At 39.8% G+C, this 26,065-nt stretch overlaps 2 protein-coding genes across 4 annotated transcripts; both read left to right on the plus strand.

Moving 5' to 3' along the window:
• Window positions 1–1,709: 1,709 nt before the first annotated feature.
• On the plus strand, window positions 1,710–10,177 carry LOC148340299 (calcipressin-1-like). 2 transcript variants are annotated; one of them, XM_088292075.1, is made up of 5 exons: window positions 1,710–1,895; window positions 2,132–2,288; window positions 7,557–7,730; window positions 7,815–7,974; window positions 9,010–10,177. In XM_088292075.1, exons 2-5 carry the CDS (start codon window positions 2,163–2,165, stop codon window positions 9,207–9,209), a joined length of 660 nt encoding a protein of 219 aa, XP_088148201.1. In that variant the 5' UTR covers window positions 1,710–1,895; window positions 2,132–2,162; the 3' UTR covers window positions 9,210–10,177. The 2 variants fall into 2 exon arrangements, with proteins under 2 accessions (XP_088148201.1, XP_088148202.1); XM_088292076.1 differs by lacking the exons at window positions 1,710–1,895; window positions 2,132–2,288 and adding an exon at window positions 5,520–6,075.
• Window positions 10,178–10,323: 146 nt separating this feature from the next.
• On the plus strand, window positions 10,324–24,106 carry sonb (SON DNA and RNA binding protein b). 2 transcript variants are annotated; one of them, XM_088292072.1, is made up of 21 exons: window positions 10,324–11,026; window positions 12,119–12,313; window positions 12,726–12,751; window positions 12,825–13,012; window positions 13,116–13,279; window positions 13,412–13,581; window positions 14,458–14,752; window positions 14,824–15,014; window positions 15,700–15,843; window positions 15,917–16,095; window positions 16,770–16,904; window positions 17,200–17,286; window positions 17,370–17,567; window positions 17,646–17,756; window positions 19,366–19,482; window positions 20,858–21,005; window positions 21,081–21,149; window positions 21,383–21,498; window positions 21,583–21,684; window positions 22,119–22,174; window positions 22,426–24,106. In XM_088292072.1, exons 1-20 carry the CDS (start codon window positions 10,944–10,946, stop codon window positions 22,149–22,151), a joined length of 2,751 nt encoding a protein of 916 aa, XP_088148198.1. In that variant the 5' UTR covers window positions 10,324–10,943; the 3' UTR covers window positions 22,152–22,174; window positions 22,426–24,106. The 2 variants fall into 2 exon arrangements, with proteins under 2 accessions (XP_088148198.1, XP_088148197.1); XM_088292071.1 differs by lacking the exon at window positions 22,119–22,174.
• Window positions 24,107–26,065: the final 1,959 nt, after the last annotated feature.

Genomic DNA, 26,065 nt, shown 5'->3' on the forward strand with positions numbered 1-26,065 from the left:
GAAATTGTAGGTAATTCAGCTCAATTACGTTTGACAAGATGTCAAGAAGAACTACTTCTCACAGATTCTACGAGACACTTTAAAAAATAAATAAATAAATTGTTCTCTGGGGGGGGGGGGGCGGGGTCACGGTCACAAAAGTCATACTTTGCCTTTGCCTGAGACAGAACCACCTCACCCAAAACGGAGTTATTTTTACTTGAGCTTTACAAGTGGTCATTAGGTGTGCTGAAATTCTGTCATAGACCCTTTTTTAAGACATCGGGGAACAAATTCATGAAACAATGCATGCTAAACTATTGTCAAGTCTCAGCTGAATTTACAGACAGCTCTTTACATTGCATTACAAACATTATCCATCCATATTCTGTACCTCTTGTCCTCATTTGGGGCTCAGCTGAGCTGGTGACTACATATCAGCTGACTTTGGGTACACCTACCCATTTTTTTTTCTAGTCAGTTCACAACGTTAAGAAACTTTGGGAACATATTGTTTGTTAGAATGAAAGCCTGAGTCAATGCAACAGTTCAGATTTTTTTTCCCCTTATCGTGTGACGTTATCAATGTGGGTATTGTACATATATAATTGACAGTCTATCCATCCACCCATTCTCTGACCTGCTTACCCTCAGGTCCTGGGTGTTCTGATGCCTATCCCAGTTGTCATTGGGTGAGAGGCAGCGAACACCCTTGAACTAGTTACCAGTAAATCCCAGGGCCAAAATAGATTAATAATAATATCCGTGGTGTGTAAAGGGAAACTGAGGTATCCTAAATGTGAGGTGGACGCAGGTTTGAGGAGTGTAGGGATGTGTCAGTAAAATGTTGCAATTGTGGAGGTGAATACAGGGTGTTATATGGAGGCTGTGAATTGTGGAAAAATTTTGAAATCTGTCAAATTAAAGTGGCCGCTAATATAAAATATGCTGAAGCGATAATGAGTGAATAAAAAACAGAGTGAGGATTTTGAGAGGTCCTTCTTTTTATACTTGTATCATAGATTGTGTAGTGCAGGTTAAAGAAAAAAACAAAAAGATTAAAATCATTGTGAAGGCTGTATTTAGAGGGGAAGGTCTCCTGGGAGCAGATAAATAAATAAAAGATTGCCAGTAGCTACATTAGTTATGTAAACATCTATATTGATGCATCTAAGAATAAACTAGGTAGAGTTGGAATAGCAGAATTCAAGACTGAAATGGGAAAAAGGATTAATGGGGAGGTGGTAGCATTAGTATTGGCTAGACCATTATGTACACTTTTATGCTCAGGTTCCAGTTCAGTGATAAACAGTTTACAAGTTAGTCATTCGGAAAGCAGAACAGATCTAGTACTGAAAATTCTAAATTATTGTACAGGATATTAATGATGGGGTCAAAACTATAAGAGAGGGAAGTACGACTCCGGGAACTGTCATTCTGGAGAAGTAGAGACTTTAGAACATGTCATTATAAACTAGCTGTACAAAATATGACACAGAGTAGACGAATGATAAATCTGTTGGGGGAAAAAAGAAATTGAAACTGGATTTAGTTCATCCATCAAATACTAAAAAATAGGAAGAGTTGTTTTCCTTCTCTTCCTCCTTTGCGGAAATAGGTTAGCAACATACCTGGTTCACACTCCTTACCAGCAGGTGGCGGTGCACCAGACAGTTTCTTGCCAACCGCCATAAAAACCCACAAGAAGAAGAAGAATGGCAATCAGCTGCTCTTTGTAATGACGCCACTTCCTCTATCCTCCACAGTCATTCAAAAACAAAAACTACAGGATTGGCCTGGATATTTGGCACATTCTGTTAAATGGTGTAGTGCTCACGTTCGGAGTGTGTAAAAGAAGTTACATTTACGGAATGGGACGGACTTTGCTCGTTTAGGGTCGTCTTCTCAGTTTCTTGGTCAGTTTATCCTGCGAACTGTCTTATAGCGGTTTTTAACAACGACTAGTAGCTGGCGTAGATTTATATTCGTTCGGGACACCATTGGTTAGAAGTACGAAAAGGCGTGAAGCTTTCTAGATATATGTGATTGTAACATAAGAATAATAGCTCGGTATTACAGGTGCTTACACGGAACACATAAAGGCTAGTGGGCGTTTACGACGCTAAACTGGCTTTTATCTTTCTGTTTCCAGAAAGCGCTGTTGACAAAATAAACCACTGGCAATGCAGCAATCGGAGAATGTTTGCGAAGAGGACGCGACGGCGGTGGAAGTCCAGTTTAATGCCTTAGCAAACGCCCTTGTTGCGTACAAAGTGCCGGAGGATTTATTCAATAACGAACGTCTGAAGGTAAGATTATTTTTTTTTATTATTTATTACCGTCATCTGTGTGTCTCCGAGTGTGTTCACCGAGTTTCTTAACTCGTTGGATTGAATAGCTTCCTAGCAGAAACCAAGAAGCAGTGACTTTTGGTGCCCAGTAGGTGGCATTAAGAGTCGGGTTTGTTTTTGAATGTCGCGTTTTGCCCACAGACATCATGTTTACGTAGATACCGACTTGAGCGGATTGGCGTGTTTTCAGAATACGTAAGTGCATCCGCCATTTTGAATGTGTCAGATCCCTCATAAATCAGACAATGGACGACTTCATAAAGCATTAGCTACTAAGTAAACAATATTAATGGCTTTTATTCGTCTTTTACTCAAACTCTCACTCCAACACACGCACAAAAAATACATTTCACTGCTGTCTGGCCAAAGCCTTTCCTAAAATCTCTAATAATGGTCAGTCCGCACTTGTCTGTATTTACAAATTATTAAAGAATCTAAGTTGACAATAGCCTTCTCTCTTTGATGATGCAATGTTAATTGTTGAACAAACATGCTATTTTGGGGTCTCCTGAAAAGTGATTTTTGGAGGTTTATCCTGTTTGGAAAAACAGGCATATAAAAAATTGAATATTTAGGATTGGTAAGCAAGTACGCCCTCACATTTTTAGTACAAACATGTTTGTATTGAAATTGGCTCCAATTAGCCGTTCTTACTCCTTAGTGTCACATGAATTGCTTGTTACAAAGTGTCTTTGGTAAATGGGGAGCAGGTACGGCTGGTTGATTATGTGGGGGGGGGGGGGATTACGACTATTATGGTAATAATTGAAATCAAGATTATTCAAACGATCATTTATTTTTTTGGTATGAAACAAGAAAAATATCTGTCAGTTATTTTTTTTATTATCCTGTATTTGCAAACCTATAGCAAGATTTTTTATTCTTTTACCTGTAATAAATTTGAATGACTTTTCTGACACCATTTAATATTTTATCCTGTGATGGTCTTAAATTTTGTTCGGATTTGTCTTGAAAGGGTCTTGAAAAGTCACTCCTGTAGACTCCTTGTATATCAACCGCAAATTAATAAGTGTCCATCACACCGGCACAGTCAGCGTTAAAGTCAGCAAGTGTTTATCAGCATAATACATTGAAGATTCTAGCGTTTTCAATATTGTCAGTATTTTCTCATTGACAGATTTGAAATGCTGATGTTTGCAATGTTAATCAGACTGGAAAGTCTGAGTCAGTGGAAACAGGCAGGATGCTTGCTAAGCCCGCAATCACATGGGACATCTTGGATACAGTACATACAACCCATTGTCTGTTCATATCATTGCTCACATCAAATGGAAAGAAATGGTGTGATATCAATAAATGAATGAATGGAAAAAGCTTGACGGTTCCTGAACCACCTTGTCCTCAGTAGCCCCCAAATTTTGCAAACGTTTGGATGGAAATGTTTTGAGCAAGTTTGAACCTGAATGTTGATCACGTTGAAGAAATGCAAACATTACACTGGAGTGAATGTCCTTTTCTCGGGAGACCGTATCATTTTGTAACAAGAACCGCAGATGCATTTTGTTGGATAAAGCTAATAAGTTAAAGTAAATTGAGAGTCCTTTTCTCAAGGGAAAGAAATACTTGTTTCTTCCCTCCTCCACGTTTTTTACACAATGCCTGACAGGATTCAAGGGTCCGCTGACTAGTCAGGTTGCAACATTTTCCACTGTGCATGTTGTTTTGGTTGTGGTATAGAATGAGGGTTGCTCAGCTGCATGACTCAATGGAAGAGTTCTTTGAACATGTATAAACTAATAGTGACTTCATGTGGTGCCACGAAGGGACCATTAATTGCAAGTTTATTAATGAGCTATTTTTTTAATGACACCAAGCTGTTTGGTAATTTGTGGCATTGAGGGCAGTTGCATTTTTTTCAGAGGGTGTTGGCATAACGAGGTTGCTAACTGCTCACTGAAGTGGTAGAAATGGGCCAAGTAATTTGCAAACGCACGAGATAGCCACTGATAGCAAAGGCGCTCGCTTCTTACATAGTGGGGGAGGGGTGACTCATGCTGGATGGCCAGATGCGTCACTGGACTTCGTTTTATAATCATGACAAGAAAACATGTCATCTCAATTGGTGAATAACCGCTCAATGCAATATTTCTACGTTTTAAATCTCTTTAAACGTGTATGATATGTTGGGCGAGTCAATGAATGCCGCCGGTCTGTCCATCGTCATCATCTTTCTGTCTTTATTCTGGGCCAGCATAGTCTTGTCAATTTGTCACTCCGTCAGTTTTTGTCGTGAGGACGTAGTTAACGCGCCAACATGTGCCGCAAAACATTATTTTCCGAAAGTTTGCTTTTCGGATTAGTGACGGACGGTTCGGGTGACGACCGAAAATCGCTTGCATCAGTGCTTATTCCGTCAGCGTTTCAAAGTTTCCATCAGTCCATCAGTTACGGACCTCCCGCCGGTACTTATGCAGTGCCCACCACGATAATGTATAATTCAAATTACATGGTCTTCAATTGTACTCTTAATTATTTATCCTTTGTGTGTCTTTAATAAGTTAAGAAATATTCTATTAAGACACATCATAATTGTTTTAAATCTTGAAAATTGCATACTTCCCCCCCCCCCTTTATGCCACAGTGGCAAATGCAACAGCAGAAATACCAGGTGATTATGAATGGAAAGTGGTTAACCAAACTAAAGCAATGAATGCACGTGCTAAACATAACTTGTTAGCCTTATAACATCACACGATATTCTCTTCACGCTCATTGCTATTAATACCTCATAAAAGCGTGTTATCATGCCGCATACTTTCCATGAGCTGTACCTCGCCCCTCCAGTTTGCATTCTTCCTACCCGTCATGTCTCTGTTACTCTTTCCACTCCTTTTCTTCTGCTGCTGTCCAGCTGCCATCTGTTTTTTTCCCCTCAGCTGTTCTCTCTCTCAACCTTTGTTTTTCTGTCTTCCTCCCGCTGACACATTTCCATTTATGCCTTTCCAGGTCAGTGTGTGTAAAATCAATCTGACTTTCCACGAGGTTATTTTATCAGATTTGAACATAATGGTTTATGTGTCAGATGTCAGGCGATGTCAGTACTTTCCTCTTCATACGCACGCTGTCCTCTTGTCTGCCTGATTAGTCGCAATTGAATAATATTTGTCAAGAGAAAATGGACAATCTCCTCCCTCTTTCCATGTCTGTTGGAACTCAGCAAATCGCTCAGTTGGTGGGCAGGAGCTGTGGGCAGTGCGTCAACATGTTGCAGAAGGGGCGTGATAAAAAGAGAGAGAGAGAGAGACACACAGAGTGAGGAAACGAGCTTGCGAGAGAGAGAGACTAAATGAGTCATTTCTCCACACCCAAATGCCTGGAAAATTCTTTCAATTTACAGATTGCCACTGAGCTGATGGAACATTAATAAAGAAGATAGGCGCTTGATCTCGGACACTGTGGTGCAGCGGAGGATAGCAGAAAAGAGGCTCGGCCAAAATCCAAACCTGCCCGTTTTCCTGCTTTGAGGCATCAGATTACTTCTCGCTCATCTGTAACCCTGGGGAAGGCAACGCTTCCCCGACCTTCCCATTTCGCTCCTTCCTCTTCATCGTCCCCTCGGCTGCCGTTCAAGAGCCACTTGGCAACCCTGAAATCAAGATTTAAGTGGCGGAGTTTTCGCCGTGATCTGTTGCCTGTCATGCACATCAAGAGCACCAAGTGTAACCACTTATGTCTGGTCGCCTCAGTGACTAATCGGGAAGTGTTCGATCATCCTGATGCTCGGGTAAGCAAAGTGTCTGCTTCTAGTTCATAACTTGATGCTGCCCAGCAGTACTACACAGAAATGGTCACTTTTACGTCTTGTCAGGAAAAACCCCTTTTTTTGATACCGGTTTTGGTGTCATTGATGCCTCCTTTGTTTGGCCTTAATTCTACTAACCGTCATTATGTGATTCTAACTCTGAAATCCTCATCTGTTACTCTGGACAGTTCCCTAATGATGTGTTCCGGTGCAGTATCCAACCAGGTGCTAGACTTGGGGCAGGCGTAGGACACATTGTTGACTCTGTCTGCCTGGATAAAGGGAGGGTGGTTTTAGTTGACTGATAATTAGATAAACAGTGATTGTAACACAGCCATCCACCTGGCTATCTATTTTCTATACTTTTTAGCCTCATTTGGGAACATCGTGGACTGGTCACAGGGCATTCAGGCTAAAAACCATTGACTTTCACATCCACACCTGGAGACAATTAATTAATGCAATGAACTTAATGTGCATGTTTTTGGAATGAGGGAAGAAGCCGTTGTACCCGGAGAAAACCCTGCAAGAAAATGGAGAATGTGCAAACTGAGAATCATAAATTATTTCATTTTCAAGAAAGTTGAGTTGAAGGTTCCCTTGCCCTTGCATTCATTGTAGCGTAAAGCTCAAACGGGTTGTTTTGTCTGTCACAGTAAAGGACCCCCCATCCACTGGGCGCCAATTGATGTTCGGCCGCACAGAGACTGAACAAAAATGTTCATTGATCATCAGTTCTGAAAGAGGTTTTCCTTAAAAAAAATCAGGTGCTACATCCCTGTGCCTCTTATCAAAACGTCAATTTTGTTCATGTGATAGGTGGAAAAATTTAAGCTAAAATATTCTGAGCTTTCAAGAACCAGTCCTACTTCAGGTACAGTTTTAATGCTCGTCAGCTCGTGTGCATTAAACCCGCTCTGCATAATATGTCATTACTTGCTTGCAAATCAAGCAATGAAGCCTTCAAAACTGCTTCAGCATATGTAGCCACCCGGCATTAAATGGCAATTATGTTGAGGCGGGATCTGCTCAATGAACCGAAACAAGCGCATAGCTGCTACTTATTACAATCAATAAATTAAGAGTCATGATGAGTTGGGTATTTTAGCATTATTATTTTATCATTTATTTATTTATTAATATTTATAAATAAGCCGGTCTGTCGATTTTTTTTTTTTTTTTTTTTTTTTTTTTTTTTTTTTCATGAAACCTGTTTGTGGTCCGCTGCTGTAAAATCATTTGAATGATCAGGATGGTGATACTTTACACTACATTTACTATAATAATTACTGCATAGTGTGATTATCATTTGTGTCCTGTGGTATTTTTAACAAATACTCGAGGTCTGCAGTAGCCTACTGTAGCATGTCTTAAGTTTTCGTTACTAAATCTATTTGTGAGTTGATGTTCTGTCCCTCCTCTCGCACTGCCCTTGATAACCCCCCCCCCCCTTCTCTCTGCAGGCCAGCTTTGAGGCTTTATTCCATACTTTTGACCCAGAAGCTCAGTTCCAGTACTTCAAGTCCTTCCGTCGGGTCAGGATTAATTTTAACGATGCGCTTGCTGCAGCAGAGGCGAGACTGCGACTCCACAAAACTGATTTTCATGGCAAAGAGATGCGCCTCTACTTTGCTCAGGTAATGTCGCTGAGCGACACTTTCATTCATGGTTTTTGTCCATAAATATTGCCTGGACTTATGGTTGTTGTCTTTTCCCCGCAGTCTGTCCACATTGGCAGTCCTCGACTTGAGCCTCCAAAGCCAGAGAAGCAGTTCCTTATCTCACCACCCGCCTCACCTCCGGTGGGCTGGGAGCAGTCTCAGGATGCAATGCCTGTTGTCAATTACGACCTGCTGTGTGCCATTTCCAAACTAGGACCAGGTACATTTGAATCTGCTTTATTTTATTTTTTTATGATTATGGATTTAGCTCACTTGCACAAATGTACTACTATTATCAGATAGAGATTTTAAAATGATTTGAAAAGGCCAAACTAATATTTTTCTTTTAGTTGGTCTTGTGAAATTCTATTTATTAATGTAATTGACTCCACCTTGTGCAATATTGCACTGCTGGTCTGTTAGGTAGTAGGGTTACGTTCCAGCAAGGCAACATAACCATTTTCTACAAAACGGGGCACGAGCCATGGAACCTATCTTTTGAAGGTGTTTGGAGGGGCTGAGTAAATAATACATGTCCGTCACTTCACATACTTAATTATGCAATTCTTGTAATTTCCATAAAAGCATGATACACAGCATTAGTATATTTGATATAAAATGGCATTTAATTGAATTTATATGAAACATAAATACGTTATCAAAGGGCATTGGCAACATTTTCTACGAAATGTGCAAGTAAATGAATGTCTCCCCCCGTCACTCCCCTCTACCACAGACACAGTGCAGGTGCAGCCCACACATGGGAGCAGGGATTGGATTGGAACAGAATGGCTCCTTTATTAAATTAATACAAAATCTTTTCAAATGTAATACACATCTGTACAATGCCGTAGAGGCTTTACCAAGACTACACAGGTTTCTGCACCTCTCAGCCCCAGTGTAGTGCTGTGCCTTACAATTACAATTTACAACTCTGCCAAAATGTTGCTTTTGCCTTTCTGAAATCCCTTTGCCACTACCTCCCCTATCATCTGTTGTCACTGCCATGCCACGCCAGAATTGAGATGGATGTAAATGCATTTAACCGATTTGAAATGGCAGATGTGTTGAGAAAAAATGATTTGCCCTAGTTTATCGTAGTGATCAGCATCCCCTGATTGATATAATACTCATCAGCTCATCTAGACTAGATGACCTCTTCTATAAAATGACTACTTTGTAGGAATTGTAATTAAATCTATTATTTTTTATGTGATCTTTATAAACACACTTGGCTAACAAAACTTATCTCCAGGGGACAAATACGAGCTCCACACAGCCACGCCCACCACCCCTAGCGTCGTCGTCCATGTTTGCAAAGAAGAACTCGGTGACAGCTTGGCTCGGGGTGACAGCGACCCAGACAACATGGCGCGGCCCGCACGGCCAAAGATCGTCCAGACGCGCCGGCCCGATTATGCCCACAGTGTTGAGCAGTTAGCAGCACTGGAGTGATTACAGCTGTTAAAACATCCTCGTGATGTCATTCATACAGCGCAGAAGATGTGCTTTCTGAGGTTTGCTCTCTGAATTTGGGAAGGTACCTTAGAGGTGCTGCATTGTCCCGTTGGCAAGGAGACCAACTTAGAATCAGATGCTGTATTTGTGTCTTTTGGGAAAGATCGGAACTTCTTTTTGAGACGTTCAGCTGTACGATAACAACCGCTCTCCAATTTGAGGGTTTGGGATGATGGAGTACTAGATTTTGAAGTGTGTAAAACATTATGTTCATGCTTCACATTATGATTGGATACTTGGTTTATGGATTTGTTCGATGTGCTATAACTCGTGTGTGCATGAGATAAGCTTGTAATTGACAAAAGATTTCCACGCAACATAAATGCAGCATCATTCTTATAAGCAAGCATCATGTTTTGGGTGTGGAAAAATGGCTTTTCAATAAAATACAAAAGCTACATATTATGCACTACTAAATTCAAGATTTCCATGGTGGTAATTTAAGATGGTGGGTGTGTGAGATCACATCCTTAATATTGTACCTGTTTTGTGTGGCGTGTATGTTGTCGACGTGTACTGCTTTACGTTCTAATACTGCTCTGAAATGAGAATGTAATATTTGCAGTGTTGTCCCTGTTGTCATTTCTATGTTAAAAGAGCTATGGAAAGTGTTGTTTTTTTTTTCTTGTAAAATAGCAAGGAATTGTTACACTTGCTCTGCGTTTCATTCATTTACAGAACTGTCCATGTATGAGAGACCCAGCAAGGCCTTCTTCACCTGTGGCAACATGATGGTTGCGGTTTTTCAGCTATGCCATACACATACAAAAAAAAAAGTGTAAAATTGGGCCACCTTTCTAGTCCGGGTTTGGCTTTACATATGATGTACTAAGAATTTTATTCTGATCTAGAAATCACTGTTGCTGAGCCTAAACGCCAATAAAAGAAATTAAGTGAGTATTATACCACAGTGTATCACAGCCTTTTTGGAGATAAGGAACCTGGCTTACAAGAGAAATATCTTGCAGCATACCATGGACCAAAAGTCTAAAACGTATAAATACTGAAATAATGGTCTTGTCACCCGGTGTGAAAACTAGGCCTGTTTAATTGAACACAAAGATGATTATTTTCCATCCAGTTCGCCATGACTCATTTTGTTGTATGAATGTAGTAGGTAGATACACAGGTTTGATGTCCCTTCGGAAATCAAATGGGGGAGTATTTAATTGTCGCTGACATAGCTCGATGAAAAAGACGTTGCACGCCAACCTGCAAGTGTTCATACGTGACGTCAAACAGCGATCCCGATAGACTGTGCAATGATGCCCTCTAGAGCAGTACGACAACAAACGATAGCATTCTGTCAGCCAACAGAATAGATCCTTGTGCTGACATTTTGTGTCATTGCAGCGATATGGTTGTGCCACGAATGCTATGCTGTTATTCCGACATGGCTGCGTCCCTGTTCACAAGCTTTCATTTTTTAAGCATTCATGCAGTCTTGAATGCCCCATTCTAATTAAGAAAATAAAATACAAATCTATTTTGCGATATCAGCGTTACATAAACAAATATAACCGGACATTGTCTTTCATTGCTGATTATGTGGAAGAAGAAAAGCAAGACATGGAACGCAGACAACAAACATAAGGAGAGGAACCGAAGCATAATCCGGAACGTTGATTTAGCGACTGCTCCTAGTCGGACCTCTAGCTGCACACTTTAAAAATGGCAACCAACATTGAACAAATTTTTCAAGATTTTATTTTAAATAAAATCAGAGAAATCGAAGACCAGAATGTCGACAAAACGTATGTCAATATTCAGTTTTGCATGCTCGAAGCTGCCCTCATGTCGCAAATAAACTGAAGTCAGAAAATGTTCGGTTTGAGCACAACGTTAAAGTGGCCGCTGAACGATTTTTACGATTGTTTATCCTGTCTCATCTGTATAGCAAAGTGTAACGTCGTAACAAGAGCAGGTATACAGTGGGGACAGTATATATAAACTAGTGACGGTGTGGCTTGGCAGGCTGAATTAATTGTTCAAAATGTTGCCGTGTAATGGAGCTTCTTATTCTTAGAACGTAACATGACATTTTCTCCAATGTTTATTTGTAATTGATTGCTAATGTTGTAATCATTGGAAAGATCTCTATCATGGCATTGTTGTAATTTACAATGTTTTCAGAACTGATATTTATCAGACTGCGTTTGTATGTTCTTTTTTTATTTATTTTATGGTCCTCTCAAATGTTCAGCCACGATGCTCCATATTTCTTGATCAGCAATGTAAATAAAAATCCTGTCTAATTATCTTGATATGAACGTAATGTTTGATGCAGGATGCATGAGTAATTTAGAAAAAGTTGAATACATATAATCAATTGAAACATATTTGGTCTCGAAAATAAATGAGCAATATCCATACAATCAATAAAAAAAGGTATTACATTTAAGTAAAAAAATGCATTTGTTATATAAATTTAAGGAAATCCATCCATTATCTGACCCTGACCCCAATTTGCTCGCCACATCATTTAATATGACCCTTGTAAGCAAAGCATGTCAACTTTCATGGTCCTTGCTAAAATGAATGAAATGTACCAACATTTCAAATTATCATCATTAATAAATAATAACGTTGAGATTTTGCACTAAGTTTTTGTTCCCCTTTTACAGAAACACACTGTTTTCCTTCACTTCTGATTTCAAAACTCGTAATCTATCAATTTCTTGTTTATACGTAGTAATACAATGACACGATGAAAAATTTATTTGGTTTGCCCATCATAATGGCCCTCTGAGTGAAGCCGTTACTACAAAGAGGTCTGACAAAAATGAGTTTGACACCTCTGGTTTTTAGTGAACCTAATATTTGAATTTGTTCAATCGTCTTGACAGTGCTCCTCAAGGTGTGGCTGTATGCAGTGAAATGACTTCACAGGATAACAGAGACAAAAATTGTGATGACAGGAGTCCAAAGAAGAAACATAAAAAGCACAAAAAGCATAAAAGTAAAACAAAGAAGCGGAAAAGAGAGAAGGAGACAAACAAGAGCAGTTCAGAATCTGGGGAAGAATTGGATGCTCATTCCAGGTAAAACTGACATATCAAATCACACTGGCCATTAGACTTCTTATATTTAAAGAAACAATGTGACATGTTTTTTTCAATTAAAAACAAAACAAAAAAATCAACACTGGACCATAAGTTTGATGTACATTGGCTTATAATATGGAGAACAGGATCTAATTTCATATAATTCCTGTGGTGATTCGCAACCGCCTTCTTATATGACACCGATGCACAAATCACCTTTCGAGTTGTGTGTGCATGAGTACACTGCTAATCTATTGTGCAAAATTGTCCATGTGAATTAATTACATTGAACTTAACAATAATGAGGAAATTGTGGGCCAGAGTACATCAGACCCTTACTCCTGCATTAACACCAGAATTTAAAATGTGTTGTTTTCAAAAACTCAGTTTTCCCTTTTTTATTTTGCAGAAAAAGAACAGAAAATGAACAGCCCTGTAAGTGTTTTCTATCCTGTCCATATGAACCATAATTTTAACTAATTTAACACTTGGTATTGACTTATTTCAGGTGATCGTGCCAGTAACTCCAGAAGTCACAAGCACAAAACAGGAAAGAAGAAGAAGAAAAAAAAACGGCGTAAGGAGGAGAGACGGGGAAATTCCTCAGATTCTGACACAAAGCAAAGAAAGAAGAAATGTGCTCAAAGTTTGTTGCCAAGGCCATTTGAGGAGTTGCCTGATATCATCCCAAAACAGGTTAAAAGAAGAAGCTTAACTGAGATCCCACATGATTAATTGTCAATGTATCTTACTAATACTCATATTTTGTGGATAACTAACTAGTCTGTGCTCAATCCAGGACAGCTCCAGTGGAGCAAAAGCAGACGAGGGAAAAAGGAGGCGCTCCCTTTCACATTCCCACGGTTCACATTCCAGCTCGGATGGGTGGAGTTCTCGACCTGGCAAACGAAAAGCCAGATCTCGCTCTCGGTCCGGTTCACAGGATCGCCACGCCTCATCTAGGTAACTGTGCACCAAAAGGACATATGAAATACGGCTAACGATGCTAAAACTTTTGAAAATGTAATTATTGAAATCCTAACCCTACCTCTTTGTAATTCTTGTATACCGTATTCTTTTTGCATTTGTGCATAGATCCTTAGACAAGAGGGATGGATTCGACCCAACCTCAGAGTTCAAACAAGATGCTGCAAAAGCCATCCAACTTCTTTCTCCAAGTTCTAAAAAAAGAGACATAACAGAACTGCAGGACCATAATCATGAACCAGGAGAGACCACAACAGAAACCATCAGAGACAAATCAGGTACAATCTACCTACTCTTCTATCTAGATCAATGTTGTTTCATCAGTTAGTTTTTTGTGTCATTTTGACAATCAAACGAAAGCTCATGTATGTCGTAGGGGTGTTCCGATCAGCGTTTTATGCTGCAGATTTCAATACGATCTTCAATAAGTCAGATCCGCCAATACTAACCACACGGATTAGCTGCACATATTTCAATTCAAGAGGCTGCTCACGAATGATTATTTTATTGTTTGATTAATCTGTCTTTTTTTTAATTCATTGAAGAATCAGATATTAAAAACACTATTTAAACTTGACATTATGTCAAATTGGAAGTGCAGAAAATGTGGGTACATACATGATTCATTAACTGGTTTGGTCTGTGACATGTCCGGTGTCAAGGAAAAGAGGAGGAGACGTTACACTGCACATAGGCTGTTCTCCAATTGGCTGCAGGCTGCAAAGTACAAGCTGCTCATTTTTTTGTGATCAACAATGAAAGGCACTGATTGACGTTTGCCAAAGACATACTCTTCCATGGAAATCAGCTGATCGGGTTTGGTGGTCGATCGATCGGAGCACCACTCGAATGTCATTAATTGACCAGGATGAAAACCAGGGACATTTTCCCTCTAGTTATTCTTAGTTTTAGTTCGTTTTATAATCATAAAATATAGTTTATGTTATGCATATGTTAACAAAAATAATTTTAAAATTGTAGTTGTAGTTTTTTGTTGCTGTTGTTGTTTTCGTTAACTATAATAACCTTGATCCAGATGCGACAGGACTATGTAAGATTTCCATGTAAATTCTTGTTTCTTGATGGTAGTTTTACTCTCCGCTGCTGTTATGGCCATCCTAAAACTCATCTTTCGTTGCGGTTTAATGTTCCAGGTGCAGATTGTGCCGCATCACCGTCAGTGCCAAATCCATCCAGTCAGTCTCATCAGACTGGTGAGCCCGTCGACCCACAGCTGAAAGCATCAGAATGCAACTTGGTCAGTGCGAGGAAATCCCCTACAAAAAAGAGACATAAACAGTCCAAGTCCCCAACAAGGAGCAAAGAAGAGAAGTCAGCTAAGAGGCAGAAGAGATCTCGATCACCATGTCGGACTCGCAGGACAAGATCCAGGTCCAGATCCAGATCCAGATCCAGGAGTTCTTCAAGGAGGAAGCGATCACGCTCGAGGTAGATTTCCCGTCTGGTAGGGAGGATTTGTTGTAGTCATAGTCATAAAATACTCCATGTGGTCTATGCAGGTCCAGAAACCGGAGGTCACGAAGGTCACGCTCCGGATCGCGAGACGGGAGGCGGCGAGGGACTTACAGTCAAAGGGACCGCTGGAAAAGAGAGCCAAGCAGCTCGCCTGAGCTCATACTGCGCAAGAAAAGATCCCCGACGTGGAAACATAGCGCTAATCCTGACAGCTCTCAACGAATCAGTGAACTAGGTCTGATGTGAGAAATTTGCTTTATGCATTGTTTCCTACATGTTTGCACAGTTGCCACTTCGGTCCACCGTGATGAGTAGAAGAACAAAGGAGAGAGAGCAGAGAGACTCTGCACCATGTTGTAGTTGGGTTCGAGCTAGGGATGTGGACCAAAGCGATTCTGTAAGCAGTCACAGAAATTACTCAAATTAATTTTCCGTTGATTGATCAGAAAGCCCCATTTTCAAAATACAACTTTATTCTCATAACATTCCACAAGGAAGTCCTTACTCTGTAAATCAATGGTGCAATATTCTTTAATAATACACCTTCTGTCCTGAAAAGACAACAACTTTATTTATCCAGGAATGGTAGATCAAAATTATATTAGAGTTTGAATATTTTCAGAGCTACGGTAGGGAGGAGTAGATAATTGGTTTGTGTTTGTTTTTTTTTGTGCTGGTCTCCATGTGTAGGGATGAGGTGCATGTTTTTTAGAATGTATGACAATGATAAAAATAATTTTGGGTACCCCCAAGATTCAACTCCTGAACTGTCCCGCTATGGTCGGTACATCAGTAGAGAGTACCAAAAAGTGACGCATTTTGGGTTCATTTTTGTTTTCATTCCTGAAAATGTTCACAAAGATTGCACAGTAATTGAATTGCACTGCTTGTTGAAAACATGACTTTTATGTCCCCCCCAGGCAAAGAGCAACTGCTGGAAATTGCCAAAGCCAATGCAGCTGCTATGTGCGCTAAAGTGGGTATGTCCATCCCCGCCAGCCTGAAAAGCTCAATGCTGCCGTTGACGTTTCCAAGCATGGCCATGAATGCCGCTATGACGGCAGGTATGGATGTCAGTTGGATAAATCATGCTAACGCTTCAAAAGCAGTGCATAATTGCCTGTGTCTGCCTTGCAGCCACCATGACCGCTGCCTTGTCCAACATCAGCACCTTGTCCTCACTGCTGCCGCTGCCTACTATAACCAACAAACCTCCTGGTGCAAACCTCACCACCACCATAAATGCTGCATTGGAGGAAGTGAAAAAGAAAGCCGCGAAGCAAGCTAACAGCATCAGCATTAAGGAGTTCACAGATGTAAACACCCAGATTCTATACCAAAGTTGCAGATTTGGTTATGAGCAAAAGATGGTCTTTTCTTTGATTCAGTTATTTAAGTTAGGGGTTATCTAATTTTTGTGATACATCACAATCATATCAGAATTTATAATTGTCCCATAGCTCAGATAGGGAGAAATAATGAGTTTCATATGTTAATTTTATTGGTGTGCTGGTTCTCATTTGTAGCTGTAGTGACCCATTGAAAAAAAATGTAATTGAAAATTGACCCCCTTGCAAAAAAAAAGGGAATTATAGTTGCAAATATATGCCACAAGATGGCGGCCAAGCACTTACAACAAACGATATTAATAAAGCACCAACACCATGTCCACAATCATAAATCCACATGACATAAACAACCAAATTCAGTATTTGCAGTATATTATTTATTTAATACAAACAAAGCATGCAGCTCATCAAATGGATTAGCATATTAGTCTAAATATCACACTGACACATGACATCTGACATACTCCAACACACTCACATATTGTGTATACATATACTGCACATATAGTGTTGTCGAGTGATTACATTTTTTTTAACTAATAGCAACATTTTCTGCAATTGATGGCAATCAATTGCATTTTTCAACTACTAGTAGATATGTTGTTGCTTCTAATTGCAGCAAATTGTGTTTGTGTTTTTAGAAATGCAAGATGATTGTGGACAGCAAAGGTGAGCTGCCGGTGGCGTTGCCTCATGTGTCGGTCGAGGAGGACGACGGGAAACCATTTGGGGGATTGGTTCTGCGTGAACATAAGGCCATCAGCTTCAACATCAGTGTAAAATGCACACTCATTTCACAAATGGAATTACACAAGACAAAATATAATGATTACTTCTGTCCATGACCTCAATAGTTATTGAATAATTCCGCTTATTATCGAAAAATAAAAACACCATCCCAAGTGGACGGATTTAAAAAGTTGGTGTGGCAGTGTGGAACACAATTCTTTTTTTTTTTTTTTATTATTATTGTAAATTCTCTGTCTCAGTTACTCCTCATGTGATGTGATTAATTGGACTCATTAATGGGAAAAGGTGAATCCTAGTGGCCATAACATGTTCTCCTTCCAGAACACGACAGTGCGACCCACGGCTCGAAGTGATGCAGGCATGGCAAAAGAGTTCCCAGTGTCTTCCGGATCTCAACACCGTAAAAAGGTCTCAATGAAAGATTTACACTTGCCGATAAGAGTTGTTTTCTTTTGTTTTACATTTTGAGTGATGCAGTGTGTACTATCCAGGAAAGTAAGACATTAGATGCCTATGGAGATTGGGTTCCAGTTGAAAAAACGTCTGATGAGACGAAGACGGCCGTTCCCAAGGAAGCAGCCAGCTCATCATCAGGTACCAGTGATACTACGAAAGCCGCAGAGTTATCGGGGACGGCTGAGCCGTCGGCGACAGATGACGACAGCGTCTTTCCTGGTCCGCCACCTCAGGTTGAGTTGCATTGGGAACTAACATGCTCTCCAGTTGCACAAATGACACATTTGTTGAACATCTTATTTTTTTTGCAGCCTGTCGACATCTCGCAGGCTGTGAGCGAGAGAATCAAAGCTCAGAAGCGTTTGGCCGAGAACCCTTATGACGTCAGCGCCATTTGCATGCTTAGCCGGGCCCAAGAGCAGGTAGTAGATGTTTATTATTGTTCCTTAGTGTATTTTTGTAATTTATCATAATCCCTTAAGGGAAAATTCAATTTATATGAGCATTAAAGTTGCAATCGTCTGGGAATTTTCAAAGTTTAAAACTTCGAAGGTTGGCTCTGAAAAGATAGTTGTGAAAAATATTTATTAAAAATCATCCTGCCAGCAGTTGAATATGAAGAGTCCATTGTCTGAAAGTTTTGAGCGAAAACGCAGACTTGAGAGATGTTTTTTTTTTTTTTTAATCAACTTTTGTGAAAGGAAAGGGGCTCCTTCCATAAAACAATTTAAACGGGTCTTTGTTGGCATTTTTGGTGGGGGTTTTTTTAACGGGATGGCGAATATTCAAGAAACATTTAGATTTTTGTACTTCAATGAATGATATGTTTGTTCACGAAAATATTTTACAAGTCTTGTATTTATGCTTTATATTTCCCAAATTACACATCTAAAATTCCCATGGAAATTTATTGGAAACTTTGTATTTGCATGATTGCAATTTTCCGCCGTATTGCAACCCTAATTATTATTTTTCTGTTACACACCAGATGAAAAACAATTTCCCAATCATCTTCCCTGTCTGATAGTTGGAGGATATACACCAGGAGTCTTCAACCCTGTTCCTCAAAGGCCGTTGTCCTGCCTATTTTCCATCTGTCCCTGCTGCAAGACTCCTTATTCAAATGATCAGGATTGTTATCCAGCTTCTGCAGACCTTGTTGATTATTGGATCATTTGATGATAGGCAGGACGGCGGCCCCCGAGAAACAGGATTGAAGACCACTGCTATATACTGTACAGTAAGAATGTCATTTTATATTTTTTAAATGGATAGATTTTATGTTATATTTGTAAGAAAACAGTCTATCTAATATATTTAATGAATGGCGTTTTAGCCAATCTGAAGTCCAGAAAGGCAACTCAAAGTGCATGCTGGTGCAAAGAAAGCAACATGCTGGTGCCAGCATGTGACAGGACTGTGCTCCTTTGGCGCAATGCGTAGAAGAAGCTCATAGATATTCATAACCACTCGAGGGAACATCATGATAACATCAGACATGCAGTTATGATACCAGACATCATTGGGGCTTCTGTAACATATGAAAGGGAAGACTAAATGATTTTTTTAATTTTACAAATAGTGATCAGAAAAAACAACCACCACAACCCAGTAAATATGAATTTGGCATTATATTTGAATATTATGTTGTTGTTGTTGCATTCACATTGCTTCACATTGTTGAACAGTGTGGAATTGATTGAGGAATTAACAAAAGCTTTGAAAACAAATTTAAAAAATTTCATTTTGAACTTAATGAAGGTCAAAGTGTAAATATTTGACTAATCTTCTCCACCGGTCATGAACCTCATTGCACGTCACATCGGAAGAGTTGTTTATTAATTTGCTGATCAATTAAGTGTTGATGAATTTATCATTTTTGACACCTCCTTTTCTTTACGTTCTACCATCACTTAAATAAGACAAGTCACTTGGTTACCATGCTTGTGTATGGGTTCTGTGGTTACCCGAGCATCACCACATATGCTATTTAAGCCCATCTCAAGTTTTTTTTTTTTTTTTTTTTAACAGGTGGATGCATGGGCCCAGTCCAACACTGTTCCTGGTCTTTTCACGGGCTCCACAGGAGCCCAAGTCCTCTCCTCTGATGAGCTGTCCAACAGCGGCCCACAAGCTTGGTTGAAGAAGGTAAAAGATGCAACACAACAAGTCCTCAAACAATGCAGTGAAATGACAAAAGTGTCGATGTCAGTGGTGTCCAAACTATAGCCTGAGGGACGTATGCGTCGTGTCATCCCATGTTTAGCAGCCCACTGCATACACTAAAATGTACAATTGACAAGACTCCTGCTGTTTTGATGGTATTGTACTGCACATGCTTACTTTCTACGCTGGGTGTTAAATAGGGCAGAATGATTCTGGAAAATAATTAGTTTGATTTTTTTCCCCTCAAAACTGCGATTGTGATTTAACTGAACTTTTTTTGTAATGTATTTTTCAACAAATATCACAACAAACAATATCAGATCTAATATGCATTACGTTAGACTAAGATAAAGGCAAATTAAGCATTTATTAATATGAAAGACCGTTCATCCACTAGAATTATAAGTATTAATTTAGTAAATGCTTTGATGTGCAATTTGGTAAGCATTCATCATGCCAGCATAATTCTGCCACACAGGTGTGGTGTAAACAAGTATACATACTGTAAAACAGTAAGTCACAAACTTATGTGCAGATTACAACAATAATGCAAGTAAATAAGTGACTTTGCTACTTCCTACATATCACATGTATTTTGGAGACATTTCTGGCGTCACCGAGTAATGGAGGATTGCGGTAGTAGAAGGAGCATCAACTTGGAAAAGAAGCCATCCCCTGATATTGCATGGGCGAACCCTCCCTTAGTCTCTGCTCCCCTCTGCTAACATGGTCCACTCTCATTATAGAAACGAGCAGTCAAATTTGCGATTAGAAAATTATGTTTCATCAAACTGTGATTAGATTGCAAATGCAATTAATTGCTCAGAGTGGCAAGGCAGAACTGGGAAAGAAAAGGAAATCTATTCTCATCACTTACTTCCTTACTTCTAAATTGCAATTAGTACTCATTTCTCTTGTTCTGGTTCTGCTTCTGAATGAGGTGATGGGATTCTACTGCTATTTAGTCCACAAACAGATTTATTCAATTGGGTGGTAGGGCTGTTTGCCACACAAAATTAGTTGCTTTATTGCCTTGCTCTCTTTATCAAATAAATAATATATAGCATGTGATGAAGTAGTTTTATCATGTGAAATTTAAGATAAAGAATGTCAAGGTGGTCCTTGCATCTTTCATTTTTTCCATGTGCATTAATTTGATCTTTGACACCATATAACCTGGTGTTGTTAAGTGTGAATAAGCGTCTTGCTCAGGTGCCGGATAATAATACCATGATATTTTCATTGGTTGACCTTGTAGTCCATATACTTCCCAGGGACTCGTACTACAAAATTTGATGTCCTTGTGTCCTGTCTTAATCTTAGGCTCGCTCTGATAACCCTCAAATGTCTTGGTTAGGACCAATTTCTCAGGGCAGCGCCAGTATCAGGCGGCGTAGGAGAATTTCTGATGAGAAAAATGGGCTGGAGGGCAGGAGAGGGCCTCGGCAGGAACCGTGAAGGCACTGTGGAGCCGATCATCATTGACTTCAAGGTGGATCGTAAAGGTCAGACAGTCCTGTACTTCCTCCATGCTTGAGATGAATGGTGATAAAAAAAATGTTTTTTTTTGTTTGATTCAGGACTGGTTGCTGAAGGAGAGAAGCCACAGAAGCCTACAGGAGGACTGGTGGTAACCAAGGACCTTATGGGTAAATGTCATGTTTTTGTAGTAAGATCACTAAGTAGCTGCAATATATAACTGAAAAGGTATCACACACTCTTTGACCAACTGATACTCTTCAGTTAAAGAAAAAATTAGTGTAGTAGCTGGATTAATACATTTAAAAAAATTAACAAATGTGAATGCGTCACTGTTTTATTTCAATAGTTCCAAACCGTACGCTTCTAGGCCTCCTGATTTTATTTAGCTCTTTCCATACAGGCAAGCACCCAGTGTCGGCTCTTATTGAATTGTGCACTAAGAAACGGATGACGCAGCCTGACTTCGTCATGGTTCACCACAGCGGCCCGGACCACCGCAAAAATTTCCTCTTCAAAGTAAATCCCTTTTTCTTTTTGCGCTCTTACTGCACTGCTGTCGACTGGATAATGTTACTCATCAATGCATCGTGTACTCACCAGGTCACAGTGAATGGTGCAGACTATCAGCCCCAAACATCTAGTCCCAACAAGAAACATGCCAAGGCCATGGCGGCAACAGTGGCCCTGCAGGCGCTTGGAGAGGTAACCAAGTCCAAGGTCTCAATGAATGTAACAGCATTATATCCTTAAACATGGCATGCACTCTATGATTTTAGACATGTTGTTTTCCAATTTTAATTTGAATCCGAGTCCTGCTGCTAATAATGGAATCTTCTGTCATGTTGATGCTTACTGCTTATTGCGATATCGTCCCTGGTTTATGGGCCTTACATACATCGTTTTGATGTTACAATGGTTGCAGGTTGTGCACTGACCTAGTTTTGCAGCAGCGTAAGAATTGTGCCTCAGATGGCACAAAAAGGCATGCCTAGAAATGTTTTTGTACAAATGTGTACAGTAATTCTGACGTTACTACTACGTTACGTAGTTTAGTGATGATGTTCAGTTGTTACACCATGAAGGAACTTAAATTGTCACATTTAGTGAGCACTTGACTTGCTTGATTTTTGCCACAGGAAGTTGAGACTTGCTTGAAACGTGAAAGTTAAGACTTCACACTTCCGACTTGCACGTAAGCTACTCACTCACTCCCTTACTAGGAATTTAACTCCTTTATAAATCACCTCTGTATCATGAAAATAGACGCCATTGCATCTTTAAAAAAACAACTTAGCCCGAGTGTAGCCACAAAGGGGTAGAGTGAGCGACTGTCAAGCGTTTATGCAGAATCACCCCAGGAAACATGTGGGAGTTGAAACACCCACATCCTTCAGCCTTTGCTCCATCATCCATAGCTGTCTTTTGTGTGTGTTTGTTCACCAGGTTCCTGCTGATGGACCTGGACTCTATACTGGTCCTGTCTTCACGGCGGCTTCCACTGGCCCTCTGTTCTCCACATAGACGTCAACCGGTTATGTGACCATTGTTCTGGTATCCTCATTTTCAATCTGCTTCTATAGTCACACAGTACTGTGCAAATGTATTGGGCCACCATTAGATTTGTTGTTTTAGTAAAGCTACAATGGATGATGAACAGGCAAGCTGTGCTGCTTTGATTTTGGAAGGGTGTGGGGTGTGGGGGGGACTTCCATTGCAATCATGATACAAATATATAAGGGTACCACTTTTATCCAAGGTATTTGTTTGTTTTTTTTAAATTGTGTTCAACCTATGTCTCATAATTTGTTTAAGAAGTTGAATGACTGCTGTAGGGAGAAAAGTAGTGGTGGCCTTTTGAACTTGTGCAAGTTGGGAAGTATTTTAAAATTAAACACCAACAATGACTGTGGAATTGTCTTAGTCAATAACTATGTCTAGTATAGTTGTAGAACAGACAACTGATTGTTACACATACCCATGCACTGTATTAAAATTAAAGCTGTTTATGTCACATAGTGGAGGAATTGTGTGTTAGGAGGTCCTCCTGTGAGTGGCCTCTGCTGCAGACAAACATGGATGTAGCTACACTCAAATGCAGGCAAAGCGGGTAGGAAACCTGTATTTTTCACAAAGTGTGTTCTGGTGTGGTGTTTCTAACTGCAGCAGGTTCCAATTTTGATGTTGAAGCAGACCAGGAGGGGGCAGCACTTTATTACCTTGTAATTTTAGAAATCACTCAAAATGACACTCAAGCACAAGAGTGCGCACACATGTACAGGAACTATTCTAGTGGGTTGTGTAAGAAGATAATGGCTTGAGCCAAAATCAGCCCACTTCAATGCAGGACACGTGTGTGTGTGTGCGCGTGTATGTGTGTGTGTGTGTTTGTGTGTGCGTGCATACTAGTGTGTGTAAAAGTCAAGTGAAAATAGTACCTTCCAGGTTTTTTCCCCCTCACAAGTTCTCATTTTGGAAGCACGTCATGCACTTGAGTCCTGATTCAAGCTGTATTCATATTCTTTATTAGCATTGTTTTTTAGATCATCAGGTGTGTTTTTGGAAATGATCCCAATTTCACTCAATTGGGCTGAAAAGTATTTATTTACTACAAACATTAAAATGCTATTCCACTAAATGTCAGAAGGTACAATTACCCTGAGTTTCACTTTTCAAGTATTCATTGGTACCTTGACTTAAAAATTTCATTAGTTCTTTGCCAACGTTTGTTACTCAGTTTATTTGTAAATCAAATCAATTTACCTGTAGAAATTAATTGAAATGCCACTCATCATTTGCAGCCATGTTTTTAATAGAGAAACATATCATTCTATATTCCTATCTATGTCAGTAATGTTTTGTGACAGGCAGAACAATTAAATTGTCTTCCGCTAAATGGCAGAAAGTAACATTTAACCGTTATACGCGCCTGTTGCCATTCATACAATAAAAATAATAGCCTTGTGTTCAACTAAACAGTTCAACATTTCACATTGAGTATGTAGTTGAGACAAAATTATTTGACTATGTATACTGTACTTTTGTGACATTTTGGTTTGGTGGTGTGCTATGAGTTTTTTTTCTAATGTAAATATGTGCCTTGGCTCAATAAAGGTTGTGAAATAGAGTTCTCATTGTTGACCTATTTATCACTGTAGTGGTGCACTCTTGTGTGTTTTATTTTGAGTTTTCATGACTAGTCGTTTAGCTGTCACTTACCTGTCTGCCTTCTGTGCAGACAGTGTAGGTTCAGTTGCCGCTCAGCAGATGGTTTGCTAGATTGATAAATAAATTTTTTCATAAGCTTAACCCTGCATTATAAACTCAATATGCAGTAATGATGAACGTCAGATTGTATTTTAATTGAATCTTAAATGTTTTGAAGCTCATCTTGGACTCAATTTCTGTTTCTCTTCATGGATACTGATTTAATTGGATTAATTAAATAATGCGTTAATTAACTTTACAGGCGCTGTCACTTCAAAGCTGATATATTAGCTTTGAGGTGACAGTGGCTGGAAAGACAGGGCAGGCCCAGCAGAGAGGCAGCTACTCTGTGCCACTAGGTGGCGCTCAAACTTAGGCATTGTGTCATTTTATGTGATCGTCATCTGGCAACCTCAGTCTGCGTATTGTTGCTATTGCCGGTAGGAGTGCTGACAGGGATTTGATTTGGAATATCAATTAATTTTCAATATCATTACAATTGACTCATGTTCTACTAAGCAGCATTGGTGGACTAGTGTCTCGCATGTCTGCCTCAGTTCTGAGTTTAGGGGTTCCTCTCTTGACTCCAACCTTCCTGTGTGAAATTAGCATGGTTCTCCCTATGCTTGTATTTATTTTGATCCTTCCACGCATCCATTATCCAAACCGCTTGTCCCCAGTTTATTTATATTTATTGCCGGTACTTCCTCTATTCCAAAAACGCATGTTAGTTTTATTGGAGGCTCGAAATTGTCAATATGTGAAAATGTGATTAACTTATTTGGAGAGCTGGGCACTTGACCCTTTTTTGCCGGTCTGTCCCCCGCCCTCCGGCCGCGATCTCGGTACGTTTTCGGCCTCGACACGCCGGCCTTATTTATAAAAATGATTTTCCCTCTTCACGTCCTTTTTCTTCACACACTCGATTCACAAGACCGATTCGCGAGGGACAGTTTAGTGGCGTGTACCAGTGCACACTAGGGAATGTAGTGTAGTCATGGGAGTAGGAGTACCACAAAGTGCAAAAAAGAAATAGAAGCGAGAGTTCTGTGGTCTCATATGAAGTCCTGGTATGCTACAAGCTAAAATTGAGAAGTGCTGGTACTCAGTTCTAGTGCATACTGTACCTAAAGCACTAGTCAGAGCGTTGTTTGCTCATTAGCCAAATGTCCTGTACCATTTTGGAATAATGGGAGGCAATAAATTAGTTGCACATTTTGAGTAGGACTGCTGATTCTGTCTTCTGAATTCTTGGAAGTAGTCGTCTCCTCTCGCATCTCATCATTTACCTTTTCCCATTTCTAAAGAAGCTCTCCAAAGACTTTTTTTTTTCCCCTCATTTTGCTGGCTTGTGGAAGCGGTTTCACATATACTGAGGCACAGCCGGATAATCGCTCAGGATCATCTTTCAGCCCCATCCGACAATCGGGCGTTTGCTGACTTTGATTGTAAGCGAGGAAAAATGCTCAAATTAGTCCACTAGCCAACGTACATTTCACTTTCAAAACAGCTGTGCTATTAATCCAAGCAGCAGGAAGGTCACTCAATTATCCAGCCCTTCAGCGATCTTGTTGACTGTCTGTATTTCCACCTCATTGATTTTTGAATCAACTTGTTGAAATGCAAATTAAGACCGGCCTTCCGTCTTCCTTGGAAGCTATTTACTTTATTTAATAACTTATTTTTTGACTGACATCACACATTTAAACTATGGCGATGGATAAGAAGGCTAAAATCATCAAGCATTTCCCCTTTTTTTCTCAATCACTCTGCCTTGGTCAAATGTCAAGGAAGCATTTGTTTACAAGTGGAGCAATTGAGTTATTTTTGTTTATGACAAGCGGACTTATTTTTTTTAAAAAAAAAGTCAAGTTTGACT

Source organism: Idiotropiscis lumnitzeri, chromosome 3 (assembly GCF_059441095.1).
Source record: "Idiotropiscis lumnitzeri isolate Australia: NSW breed Sydney's pygmy pipehorse chromosome 3, RoL_Ilum_1.0, whole genome shotgun sequence".
Taxonomy (NCBI): domain Eukaryota; kingdom Metazoa; phylum Chordata; class Actinopteri; order Syngnathiformes; family Syngnathidae; genus Idiotropiscis; species Idiotropiscis lumnitzeri.